Raw genomic sequence first — 13,201 nt, 5'->3', positions numbered from 1 at the left:
GGTACTAGGTAGGAGTTACAATCTCTTCTGATGTTACAATCCTGGCAACTCTCTCATTCTTTTAACATGGAACTGTTTAGTAACGTCGCACATGACCACAAGCGTAGCGAGTGGTTAAAAAAGTGGAATCTTGAGTGTTGCGAGGGTTTCAAGGCACGAGAGGAGAACAAACTTTTCTGCCCTGGTGAAACACAAACGAGACGTTTTCATCACACTAACGAGAGGCATTATACTAGCTGTAAAACATTACAAATTAATGCTTTAAAAGTTGGCCATTAAAAACCATCATCCATACCCACATCCTACCGGTTAATATGAGCAAACAACTAGAAATTTGCACTTTAGATAGAGGATTGATTTCAAAGAATAAAGAGAAGACTCTCTTCAACTCGGAAATTCCGAGTAATACTTTATAATTCAGACTAGGTAAGTATTCACTACTCAGAGTACCTTTTATCGCAAAGTATTTTGTATTTTTAAAAAGTATTTTGAAAATACCTATTTCGTATTTTGTATTTAAATACAAATTCAAAAACTATTTTGTATTTTGCATTTGAAATAGTATTATCAAGGAAGTATTTGTATTTTGTATTTAAATACATTTTAAAAAGTATTTTTTACATCTCTGTTAATAACCCAATGCAGAAAGTACGGGCCCACCTTAAGATCATGTCGTCGTTTTCGCTGCCCATGGCCCAGAATGTGTTGCTGAAACCATTGACGTAGTTGAACTGCTGCAGTGTCATGGCCGTTACTCCGTCGAACTTCGTGTCAGAAGAAAGCCTGCAATGAACACTTACTATAAGCAGTGGGGAGACACTCCTGACTTCGGACAAACTCGGCCCCGCTCGGCTCAGCATTGCTTCGAGCAATTATTAGGGTTGGTACCACTTGATTGATTTTACGTGCACGATCACAAATAAAAAATAATGACTTGTTTTTTGACAACCCTAAATAGCCGAAAGAGATCGCCATATATTAGAAAGGAATATAAACGCAAACTGCCAAACTTCGGTGTAGGAAGTGTCCATTCTGTAAGGTAGTAGTATTTATTCTGTGCTATTCATTCATCATTAGGGGTCGTCCATTAATTACGTCACACGAATTTCTAGGTTTTTTGACCCCTCCCCCCTCACACTTGGTCACTTTTGGCAAACCCCTCCCCCCTGGTGTGACGTCACATTTCTTCAACGAAATCGGCAATTATTTATTTAATATTTTATCAAAATATTTTTGACAAAAGAAATATTAGTAATTTTATAACCCAACACTGATTAAGAAATAAAATTAAACTATATAATAAAAACGGTTATCGTTTCAAAAACTTGTTATTTAACTGTATAGCGAATAAAATAATTTAAATAAATTTTCGGTTACTGATGAAGTTAAAAGTGACGTCACAAAGTTTGTGACTCCCCCCTCCCCCTTGTCACAATATGTCACATTTTCTTGACCCCCTCCCTCCCCCTAAACGTGTGATGTAATTAATGGATGACCCCTTACAAGTAAACCGCAAAAAATAAAAACACCGTTGGCAACATCAACTTCATAGATATAAGAATATATACAGATCCCTTCCAAGCGAGCTGTCAGTGGGACCACTTTTTGTTTAGTGTACGATTAACAAAGTGACCCACTTTGCTGTAGCCATGTCGATAAAGTCATATCGATAAACTACCGACATTTCTTGCAATTTTAATTTTACTTCAAAGGTTTAACTATACCTAAAATGAACAAAAACGCTTTTTTTCTTTATTGTGGTTATCAGATCACAATTTTGTAGTCACGCCCCAGGAGAGAACCAAGGGAAAGTTCAGATATTTAATTAAAATACATAAATACCTATTAAAATAGGTGGTCCGCAATAATTGAATTATTTTATTACATTATAAAAATGGCATTTTAAAAGAGCGAGGAGAGAGAAATGATACTAGTTGCTGCGCCGTCAAATAGAACAATAATGGTAGGGGCCTTGATCAACTTGGACAAAGTTTGCTAGAGATGGTTGTGATTGTGATTGTCAATGTCATGGAAAAATTCATTCTTCACTCGTTTGTAGGTATATGTGACGTCCTACGGGTAAAGGTACCTTATGGGGGTTGGCGCTTACGCTATTACGCGCTTACGCTTATTAACGCCGCTCCAATATTATTGCGGCGCTTTGCGACGTAAGCACCGGCCGCCATAAGGTACCTTTTTCCTTTTTCCGTGGAACGTCACATATATACGAATGAGTGAGATGAGAGCAGGATGAGAGTGTATGTAATGAATAAGTGAGAATTGACGCAAAAACTTAAATGTGTATGTATATATGTAGGAAATAGGCGTTTTTATATGTATGTATGTATGTAAGTTCACCTTGTATCATTTATTACTTGTAAACAGTTGTAAGCTACATTATGCTAAATAAAGTTATTTTTTTAAAATTATTTATTCATTAATTCATACACTGCCATATAGCTTTCCAAAGCGTCTGCTTTTATTTCTATCATTCCATGTATTTACTTGAAATGTAGTCTGTCGACAGCAGCAGCGTGGTGTCTTGGGTGCTTCTCGAGCGGGCAGGAGTAGATGTTCCTCTGGTCCATAGGCAGCAAGTCGATATCGTGGAATATGAAGCAGTGCCAATGGCTCACGTTCTGACTCTCCAGGAAACCTACGTTCAGGAGCTTACCACGATTGAAGTAGTCAGACCTATGAAATCAGCGAGAAAGTAGGTATTGTCTCCCTGTCACACTTACGTACGAATTTACAAAGTGGAACAAGGAGGCGACACGTCGAACGTGGAACGGTAGGCCCTCAGGTCGATTCTCAGGATTCGAATGGAATAAACGTAACTTTAATTGCATGAGTGACAAATGTGTCGCTTAACTTCAAAGTCGGGTAAACCTATACGACCCTTTCAGCAAATATCTACCCTATTACCTTTTCTTAATACCAACTTAGCATAATCTGACAGATGGATTTACCCGAGTTTGAAGTTAAGCGACTAACATAATTGTACCTAGGTATCGGCACAGTCTATATAGTTCGAAGAGGGTCTAGGGGGTTCGCGCGCATCCGTGCTTCAGGCTGACTGTTCTTTTCTTTCAATTAGGCAACTAATACTCATCGAGCCAATTCTAATAAGCCCACTCTTATTTAGGCTACGTTGTTTTATCACAGAGTTTCTATGGCCTCCTGTGTACATCATCAGATCAGCTCGATGGTACCATAATATTGCATTGTCACCCAACTTACATGTGAAGTTCCAGCTCAATCGAATTGGGAAGTGGGTCTAATTTATCTTGCAAGATTTGCCCCGAACAAACATATTATTAACATCGACGTATATCTCAGGACTGGCCTTACGGGCAGTAAGAATGGGCTATGAATGGGGCCAGAGGGCCTACTGCAAACCACGTTCGTCCTCTCAGTCGCACTTTTAAATTCGTACGTAAGTGTGAAAGGGAGGCAACACGTCGAACGTGGTTCGCGGTAGGCCCTTTGTACAGCGGTGTGACACCGCCGCCGCTACAATGCCATTGGTTGATGAATTCGCATCACGTGCGCGATTGGTCGCAACTAGTTGCGTTACACTGTACGATTGGCTCGAATTCGTGAGTAACACCGCTGAACTAGTACCATTTTAGTGCCCGTAAGCCGCGTCTTTAGATATACGTCAATAAAAGCTGCGTAAGATACAAGTCAGTTACTGCCGGATTCGAACTTTAAGATACGTCAATTAATAGATCTAGAAACGATATGGATTAGACGTGTCAGTGTCAAAAGGACGTATTTTTTTAAAGAAACGTCACATTTGGCACTTGACATATCTAATCCATATCGTTTCTAGATCTATTTATTGACGTATCTTAAAGTTAGAATCGGGCCGTTATAAACAAGGCTCGGAACCGGTTTTTTCTTCATACAAAAAATACCGGTATTATTACGTTCTTTTTGGTTCTTTGGTTTATTATTTCATTTTTAATGGGACAATCTAATAATACAAAGTTGTTACGTAAATACATGAGTCAGTCCCACGTAAAGACCATAAAATAATTAAAAATATTGGGCTATTTTGGGATTTAAAAAAAAAACCGGTTCCGAGCCTTGGTTATAAACACGTCTTACCTTACTTGCTCGATAATAAATATACCATATTCTAGTTTTTGTTTCATTAAGAACCGATGCATGTGGTTTAGAAATATCGGCAAATGCTGCTTGCGATCTCTAAAATAAATACATTAATAAATAAAAAGACAACTAAATCAAATCAAAATAAATAGAAAATGGGCCTTATAGACTAACACATTCCTACAATAATAGTGATCTTAAAAACGAACTAAGCTGTAAGTACAAGTAGGTATCTAAGTACCTGGATTACCAAATATTCAGGTTCATCACACTCATTAGTCGCATAGTTTTGAAACCACTGAGTTATAATTACTATATAGCGGATGGTGCTAGGGCTAACATACGGCGTTGCATGAACAAGAGATTACTAAAAGAACCAAAAGAAGAAGAAGAAGAAGAAGAGGGAAGAGGTCCTAAGGACCATTCCTGCCAAAGGAAATCTCTTGTTCATGCAACGCCGTGGTTGACCTTTTTATGCTCTGAGCAAACTCAACTAATAGAGACGACATACCAAATAATGAAATTGTCGCAATTACAACCTGTACCACACGACGAAAACATCGTACTCGCTGAAAATTCATGTTACGCGTTTATACTCGTAGGTCGCGAGGATCACGCTCCACTTCTGTGGTTTGATGCCAAAACGGCAGCAACTCATGGCGCAAAATACTCGAGATGCAACGAATAGTTGTTTGGCCGGATACCGGATATTCGACCTGACCTTCGGCCGAAAATCCTGTATCCGGCCGCCGAATATTCGGCCAGCGGAACTACAACTACTTATACCTACATTTCGATTTTTCAGGCGCGCATTCTGCAGGTTTGACATGTTTACTAGTAAACGTCTACTGCGCGGACTCATTTCTAGGTTCGAAATGAGTGCGCGTGCAAGTCAGTGGAATGATTAAATTGTTTTAAAATAATAAACAATTACGATTATGACCGTGTTCGATAGTTGGTCACTATTCGGTATCCGGCTGGATAGTAAAATAATGGCCGGATACCGGATAGTAACCGGATATCCGGTGCATCTCTACAAAATACTGGTTCTCTGTGCCGGTTCTATGCGTTAGTAATTTTGTAGTTCAATGTTTATTTGAAGCCCGGATTTTCAGCTTTCTAGCCAGGATTGCTACGGAGGTCGTAATAAAAAGAAAATTGTAGTTTTCATACCTGAAAGGCACTATAATGGCAACTTTATGCACGGCGGTGCAATCGTGGGGCGAGAAATGCCCGCCCCACTTTACCTCTGGAAATGCACGCGAGTCCAATTCTTCCAAGTCTATATATGACCTATTTATTGAGATGGGACCTGAAAAATTAGGAAAACTGACAGCTGGTACCGTAAAGTCGGGTTACTTTGGCCCTAGAGGGTAACTTTGGCCATTGAGATTTACTCGGTCCAGGTTATATTATTGTACTATAATTATGGAAATATGCCTTGAGGTTGGTTTTATCTAATATTTGACGTTTTTGATTTTTTATTAGGCGCTTTTAAATGAGTTTTTCATGGTTTTAACTACCCTCCAATAATTGGGTCACAGTATCCCGAGTTTACGGTATCTACGTTCATCAACCTACGTAACATTACCTACGTAAACTCGTCACCTCTGTGCCTCCGGTGTAAAAGGGTTTAAGTGAAGTTTGTCCAAATTACAAACTTTGTCAATATATGTGTTAGTGTCAACTATGTCTTTTGTGTTGACCCTCACATCCCTATACGACTTCAAGTTGCTGAGATATCGATTGTGCAAAAGGGTTCAAGTTTGCCAAAAATCTTAACTATGTTCAAAACGTTTTATTTTTATACCTGTTAAATATCTCGTGTAAAAAATTGGTACTTAAGAATCGTGTTACGAGCAATGGTTAAAGTAAAGTTTAATCTTAAATAGTGAATTTAAACTACATTTCAAGTTACTTTAGCCTAACCTTACGGGCAATAATAATGGGGCATGAATGGGACCAGTACAGCAGTGTGACATCGCTACAACGCGATAAGCCCCCTCCAGACTATGCGCGTGAATCGCGGGCGAATCCGCGAATGCGAGTGTGGAGTCGATTTTCGCAGACAGCGAAATCGACTCCACACTCGCGTTCGCGGCTTCGCCCGCGATTCACGCGCAAGTCTGGAGGGGGCTATAGGTTGATGAGTTCGCATCACGCGCGCGACTGGTCGCAACTAATTGCGTTAAGGCTCCTCTTCACGTTGGGCCAACGCCAACGCCAACGAGGGACGCAGCACGCAGCTGTGCGGTAGAATGAGATAGCAATATCACTTGCTCCCTCTAACGCATAAATGCGTCCCTCGTTGGCGTTGGCGTTGGCCCAACGTGAAGAGGAGCCTTTAGACTACACGATTGGCTCGAATTCGTGAGTGACACAGCTGAACTACTCGTAGTAGCATTTTTAGTGTCCATAAGGCCCGTCCTGAGATATTTTACATCAATGGAGGAAGATGTACACCGTGTTTTTTTTTATTTCCGTTAATTTCAAGGGTGCATTCCTGATGAGCTTAAATCAAGTAACTTTCTCAAAGACACCGATATTCTAATTAACTCCTTTTCGGAGATAATCAATAATTTATTTTTTTCCTATAAGGCCTCTACAAGCATGTACACTTGCCTTAGGGCCGGTTTACATATTGATTAGTGTTTAGAATGAGTTCATACATTTGCTACTAAACTTATGTACAATCTCGGTCGATCGATGTTCGAAATGTCATTGATATGTCACAGATTTCAATTGTTTGGTTGAGTTAAATGTAATGCCCGTGTTACAACAACGCTATATGCTACATTTAATTACTTTTTAAACTTAATTGTTTTTTAAAAAAAATTTTTTTTGAAAGTTAAGTATGCCATTTAGTTCTCTTAAACGTACTTAACCATACCCCGAAGTTAACGGGATTCAATAAAAACACGGTGTATATTAAATAACGTTAATTCGGGCTTACCTAAATTCGGAGGTAATAATTCGCATAACGGCCGAGCTCGTAGCATCTGTTGCCTGCGTTAACATTTATTATTTTACATTAAAAGTGCATATTTGAATCTTAAGGCAAGGTGGATCAACGACAATTTGTGGTACCCAGTTTAGATTTAATTTTATATCAAGTTTATATAAATCATTTCGATCACAATATTGACTCGAAAATACCACAAAGCAGCTTGGGTCTACGTCACCTTAAACCACGGAAGAAAGAATGAGCGCGCCGCGCTTCTTTGTTTTGTGCCTTAAACCAACATCTAAACATATCACAATAATATTTACAGTACATTATAATGCTACTTTACCGCCCCAGGGCGGGATTGAGGACAATACGTGCCTAAGTCAAAAATTTTAAGGGACATGTGTACTGTAAAACGTTGTACAATGCACGTGCGAAAAGGTAATTCGCAACTCGTGTCGATTTCAAACACTCCCTTCGGTCGTGTTTCAATTTATCGCCAGTCGCCACTCGCCACTAATTGCGAATTTCCTACTTTTCGAACTTGTATCATAATTTATGTACTATTGTCATCTCGCTACAAAATGAAAACGCTACAGTGAAAACACTTCTATGAGAGCTACAAAATTCTGTAATTAAAAAGAAAACCTTATACCTGCGATAGTTGTGATGGTTGTGTGTGTTGGGAAGCATTCGGAAGGCAAGTATTGTAAATGTTACTACGAAGCATATAATTATATATTCTCGCCTTAGTAGTAGCTTAGGCTTAGTGAAGACCAGGCCGTATCCTGAAATTGCCATCGAAACATACAAAATATAAATATAAACTTATTAGGCCCACTAGCACCATTCCACTAACCCGGGATTAAGCGGTTAAACCGTTAACCTAGTGTCAAATTGTACTGGTGACCATGGTAACGTCAGGTTTAATTGGTTAACCCCGGGTTATTGAAATGGTGCAAGTGGGCCTTACAGTAACTATGAAAGAATTTTAAACTACGTATTAAATTTATAACTAAAAACATTAAAAAGGAATATAACATAGGTACTTAATAATTTTCGGTGCATGTTGATTCACGGCTTAAACGGATATGAAGAATATGTGTAGGAATGCTGAAAAAATAGTTTTTGTAAAGTAGGTACCTAGGTACGATATTTTTGTAAATCTTACTGAAGTTATCATTTGAAAGTAAATTAAAATTCGGAAAATACTTACGCAATATTAATTTATAACAACTACCTACTTTGTGATTTATTTAAAAATATAAACTAAATATAATATAATACATACCTAGAAACGAAACATAATTAAATAACTAATCTACAAAACTCAAAAACTAAATCTAAAATACTTACATGCTGTCTGGACAGAGTGGTACGAGCCTTTAAAGTAACTTGTTTCAGCAAAAATATAAACTATCCGAATTTGGGCGTTCAGGAAACTTCCACTCTATTTGTTTAAGTTGCGAACATTATTATTTTTGCAGAAATATAATTGCAAGAATTCCTGTTAAAGATAATGTCAAATGCAAATGAAATGCAAGTCAAATGTCAAGCCGAAAGTATACCTAACCTATTTCTGTAGACCAAAGAGTAATGTATTGTAGTGCTTTTTGTTGTGTAGAGTTAGACCAAGAAAAGTCTGCAGCGATTTTGATAGCCACGCAGTGCACGTGCTATTTATACCTACGTCAAAATTTCACGTTTTGGTTTGACGTTTAAAATAACACTAGCACTGCGTGGGCTATCAAAATCACTGCAGACTTTTCTTGGTCTAACTCTAATCAGTGGGCCCCTTTACTTATTTTCATAGAGCTACTACCAGTTCGCCGGACGATAGAGTTAAGCCACGAAAAGTCTGCAGCGATTTTGATAGTCCTCGCAGTGCCAGTGTTATTCATAATCATAATTTCATAGAAGTTTGGCGTTTAAAATAATACTTGCACTGCGTGGGCTATCAAATCCGCTGCAGACTTTCTTGTGGTCTGACTCTATCAGCCTGTCAGTTTAACGCAAAATTTTACAGCTCTGAACAACAGTTAGTTACTAACAGGCTGATCCCAAAGAGCATAGTAAGTATATTTGAGCTTAATTTGAGCTCCTTAAGATAAGTTATGTACCTATACCGGGTGTGGCCTGTAACACGAGCAAATAATTATTAAAACATAGATTGTACTCCTCAAACGGCGACACTTTTGTTCAACAACTTTTAAAAAATATGAAGTATTTAGACTCCCTATTTTTTAAACAAAATAAATATTATCTTCAATGGACGTCATCGCCACGCCATATCATTGTGATTGACGGTGCTTGTCAAGCCTTAAACATAACAAAATTCGCAATACATTGCGTATCAGAATAAACTTTAAAGTGTATTAAAAATTAAAACCACAAGTTATTTTTAAAAGTTGCTGAGCAAATGTTGGTCAGTATGAGGAGTACAGCCTACAGTTAAATTTTTTGCTCGTATGATAGGCCACACCCGGTATATAATATATAAATATGTACATAAATACATAGAAAACAACCATGACTCAGGTACAAATATCTGTGTCAACACACAAATAAATGCCCTTACTTGGATTCGAACCCAGGACCATCGGCTTCACAGGCAGGGTCACTACCCACTAGGCCAGACTGGTCGACGTTTATTATCGTGCAATCTATGTTTTATTAAAACGTAATTTTGATATCCCAAGCCGTTTAATTACTTTTAGGTGTAAGTAAGTATATAATAAAAACCACATATTAACATTAGGTACCTATTCGTATATTTGAGTTGTCGCGAGTGTTACGTTGGTTTGATTTGTTTTGTACTGCAGATCAATTATTATATAGCCGAGGGTCTACCGCTAAAATTGAAATTTTGTTATTTGCCTCTCTATTGGATTTATGTAAGAGTAATAGAGAGGCAGATAACGTGATTTCTATTTTTAACGTAAACAACATTAGTGACATAGTGAGATAGCAACGTTCTGTGACACAAATCGATTGGCTCGAAGCATAGTCTAATAAAACATGGTCTTCTCTTCCCAGAGTGACACAAGCCTACGTCACAATAACATGGCCGCTATATATAGCGCTATCGCATATTATCATATAGCGCTGTCGCATGATGACGTAGGCTTGTGTCAGTCACGTGACCACGAAAAGACGGGAAGAGAGTACCAGGCGGAGTATATTATTATACCATGGCTCGAAGCTGACGAACAAAATTAATAACATACCTTTAGTCTGTATCTTTAGGTACCAATTTAAAAAAGAGTAAACAAAATCTACCTTCAAATGGCTTCTTAAGCCATTTGAAGGTAGAAACATTACATGATCAAATAATGTAGGTTAAAGTCAGGTCGTTCAATGACAGATATTTCAGGCGGTATTTGGTTGGTTAATCAATGTTATAACTACCCGAAAATGTACAAATTATTTGTTTATGGACCTAAAGATACATACAGAGTATAATAAAAACCAGTTTCCGTTGACATATCAAAAAATACATTTACCTAAAGTATTGGCGACGTATATGCCTACAATTGGATTAAATGCTTCCATGGACTACGGTGAGCACTTACAAGCTGGCGGTCGGTGCGATTGTTTGCCACTAAATCTTAAAATAACATTTATTTTGTTTTACAAGGGGACAAAGTTGTTGTTTAACCCTCCTACTCGTAATGAGTATATGTACCCGCCGATTTAAAGAAATAGAATTTGGAGCGCCGATTTTTTTTTGTATTAACTGGCCGAGTTGTACTGACTTATCAGTTGTGTAATACTTTTTTTCTCCTCGACAGAGTGGGAAACCGGCAACTTCGTTTAGAACAGGGGGGCAAAAATTTTACGTTTTTCGCACGGAGAAAATGAATAGTTATTTATTATTGACGACCGGTCTGGCCTAGTGGGTAGTGACCCTGCCTGCGAAGCCGATGGTCCTGGGTTCGAATCCCAGTAAGGGCATTAATTTGTATGATGATACAGATATTTGTTCCTGAGTCATGGGTGTTTTCTATGTATTTAAGTATTTGTATATTATATATATCGTTGTCTGAGTACCCACAACACAAGCCTTCTTGAGCTTACTGTGGGACTTAGTCAATCTGTGTAAGAATGTCCTATAATATTTATTTATTTATTTATTTATTTATTTATTATACAAGTGCGGAAAGGAGGAAATTCGAAACGAGTGCCGATAAATTAAAATGACCGAAGGGAGTGTTTTAAATCGACACGAGTTGCGAATTACCTATTCGAACGTGTATCGTACAACGTTTTACTTTTGACATACGCACGGAAAGTCCTATTTCCGTGCGTATGTCAAAAGTAAAACGTTGTAAACGAAAAGTAGGACCATATGTTTCTACTGTAAAAATCTTATTCTTCTAGGTTTACCGCAGGGCGGGAAAGGGAAGGGCAACCCCAGCGCAACTGCGGGTTATTTTGGCGATTGCATTCTTATTTATCATGCACTCATTATACTCATTTTGCATTGATTCATCAAACGGTAAACGAAGACTCTTTGAAAAATCTACAGTATTCTTCCCCACAAGGAAGGAAAGCATGTAAGAAACTGTTGCACAATAAAAACTTTTGGGTCAACAAGTAACAACGTTTATGGTGGGTTTTACTATGTACTCGTAATTATAGTTTTCCATAAGGAAGTTTTCTTTATGGAAAACGAAGCGTGGGACGAGCTCAGCAGTGCTGGGAGGACGAAATAAAAACAGTAGCAGGAAACAACTGGCTTAAAGTGGCACACAACAGAGACAAGTGGAAGAAATTGGAGGAGGCCTATACCATGCCAAAGGGATCCCAATAAAAAATTAAACAGAGAGAGAGAGAGGACATAAAAAGATATACCTAAGGAAAAGACGTATACAAAAAAAACTACTAGATTTTAATTTTTTTTTCTTTTTTCGTTAGTCTCTAAAGAAACACAGTATAAATTATTATTCCTTTATTCATCATTTTTCTTAGGCTAGGGTTTTTATAATATGAATATAAAAGTAATATATAAAAACACTTACAAAAGGATAAAAAATACATATAAACACATTATAAAAAACCTAACCTAGGGTGCCGCCAGCAGCGGGGCAAGGCCCAAGCTACCGGTGGTCAGGGCCGCAGAGAGAGGAACCGGCGTACTATCCGCGCCGTGTCCAAGATCACCGCCTTCTGCATCTGTCCCTTGATCCAACCACCTAGCGAGAGTTTCTCGAGATGTTGGTCGAGACTCTTCGCTATCAAACCGTTCACTGAAACGACTATCGGGACAATGATCGTCGAATCAACATCCCACATGGCGGTTATCTCGTGAGCCAAGTCTAGGTATTTACTGGACTTGTCCTTCTCGGCCTTCACGAGATTCTCATCATGGGGGATGGTGATGTCAACGAGCACGGCCCGACGTTGCGATCGATCTATTATCACAATATCAGGCTTATTGGCTACAATAGTCCTGTCAGTGATGATAGATCGATCCCAATAGAGCGTGGCACGACCATTCTCGAGAACAGGCGCAGGTGAGTACTTGTAATACGGTACTTCGCGGTCCACAAGGCCATATAAAAGAGCAAGTTGCTGGTGAATAATCCTGGCTACGAGATTATGTCTGTGCAAATACTCGCCGTTAGCAAGATGAGAACAGCCGGAAATGATATGCCTGAGTGACTCTCCGGGACGGCGGCATGCCCGACAAATGTCGACCGTACCGTCCTTCAGGATATATTTCCGATAGTTGTTCGTCATCATCACTTCGTCTGCAATTGCACAGGCAAAACCCTCGGTTTCTCCGAAGAGGTCCCCGAATCGTAACCAGTTCACCGACGCGAGCAGGTCCACATCGGGTCCCGTGAGGGCCTTGTAGAACCGCCCGTGTAGCACCTTACTCTCCCATGCCGCCTTGCGATCCGCAGTACTTAGTACCACAGGTTTGCGCCAGTTCTCGTTTGCCAAGGAAAGCGGCGTGAGGTTCCTATCTACTGCCACCACATCACGATGCATCCCACACTCGTTGTTAAGGAAATAGTTCCTGAGATTGTACACCTCGCGGTTGTGGAGATCCTTGGCGTTTAGGAAGCCTCGGCCTCCACACTTCCGTGGGATGTACATTATGTACAATCCCATAACTGACGAGCGCGGGTG

At 39.1% G+C, this 13,201-nt stretch overlaps 2 protein-coding genes across 2 annotated transcripts in view; both read right to left on the bottom strand.

Moving 5' to 3' along the window:
* The window catches only part of LOC134672870 (beta-1,4-N-acetylgalactosaminyltransferase bre-4-like), a 29,813-nt gene extending 22,698 nt beyond the window's left edge, over window positions 1-7,115 (bottom strand). The window contains exons 1-4 of the mRNA XM_063530819.1: window positions 7,070-7,115; window positions 5,290-5,428; window positions 4,114-4,212; window positions 2,506-2,694 (exon numbers count right to left, since the gene is read on the bottom strand). Coding sequence (XP_063386889.1) covers window positions 2,506-2,694; window positions 4,114-4,212; window positions 5,290-5,428; window positions 7,070-7,115 — 473 coding nt within the window. The remainder of the gene's footprint in view (window positions 1-2,505; window positions 2,695-4,113; window positions 4,213-5,289; window positions 5,429-7,069) is intronic.
* The window catches only part of LOC134672869 (uncharacterized), a 267,272-nt gene extending 254,104 nt beyond the window's left edge, over window positions 1-13,168 (bottom strand). The window contains exon 1 of the mRNA XM_063530818.1: window positions 12,124-13,168. Coding sequence (XP_063386888.1) covers window positions 12,173-13,168 — 996 coding nt within the window. The 3' untranslated portion in view covers window positions 12,124-12,172. The remainder of the gene's footprint in view (window positions 1-12,123) is intronic.
* Window positions 13,169-13,201: the final 33 nt, after the last annotated feature.

Source organism: Cydia fagiglandana, chromosome 17, assembly GCF_963556715.1.
Source record: "Cydia fagiglandana chromosome 17, ilCydFagi1.1, whole genome shotgun sequence".
Classification (NCBI taxonomy): domain Eukaryota; kingdom Metazoa; phylum Arthropoda; class Insecta; order Lepidoptera; family Tortricidae; genus Cydia; species Cydia fagiglandana.
This window is presented reverse-complemented; position numbering and strand designations above follow the sequence as displayed.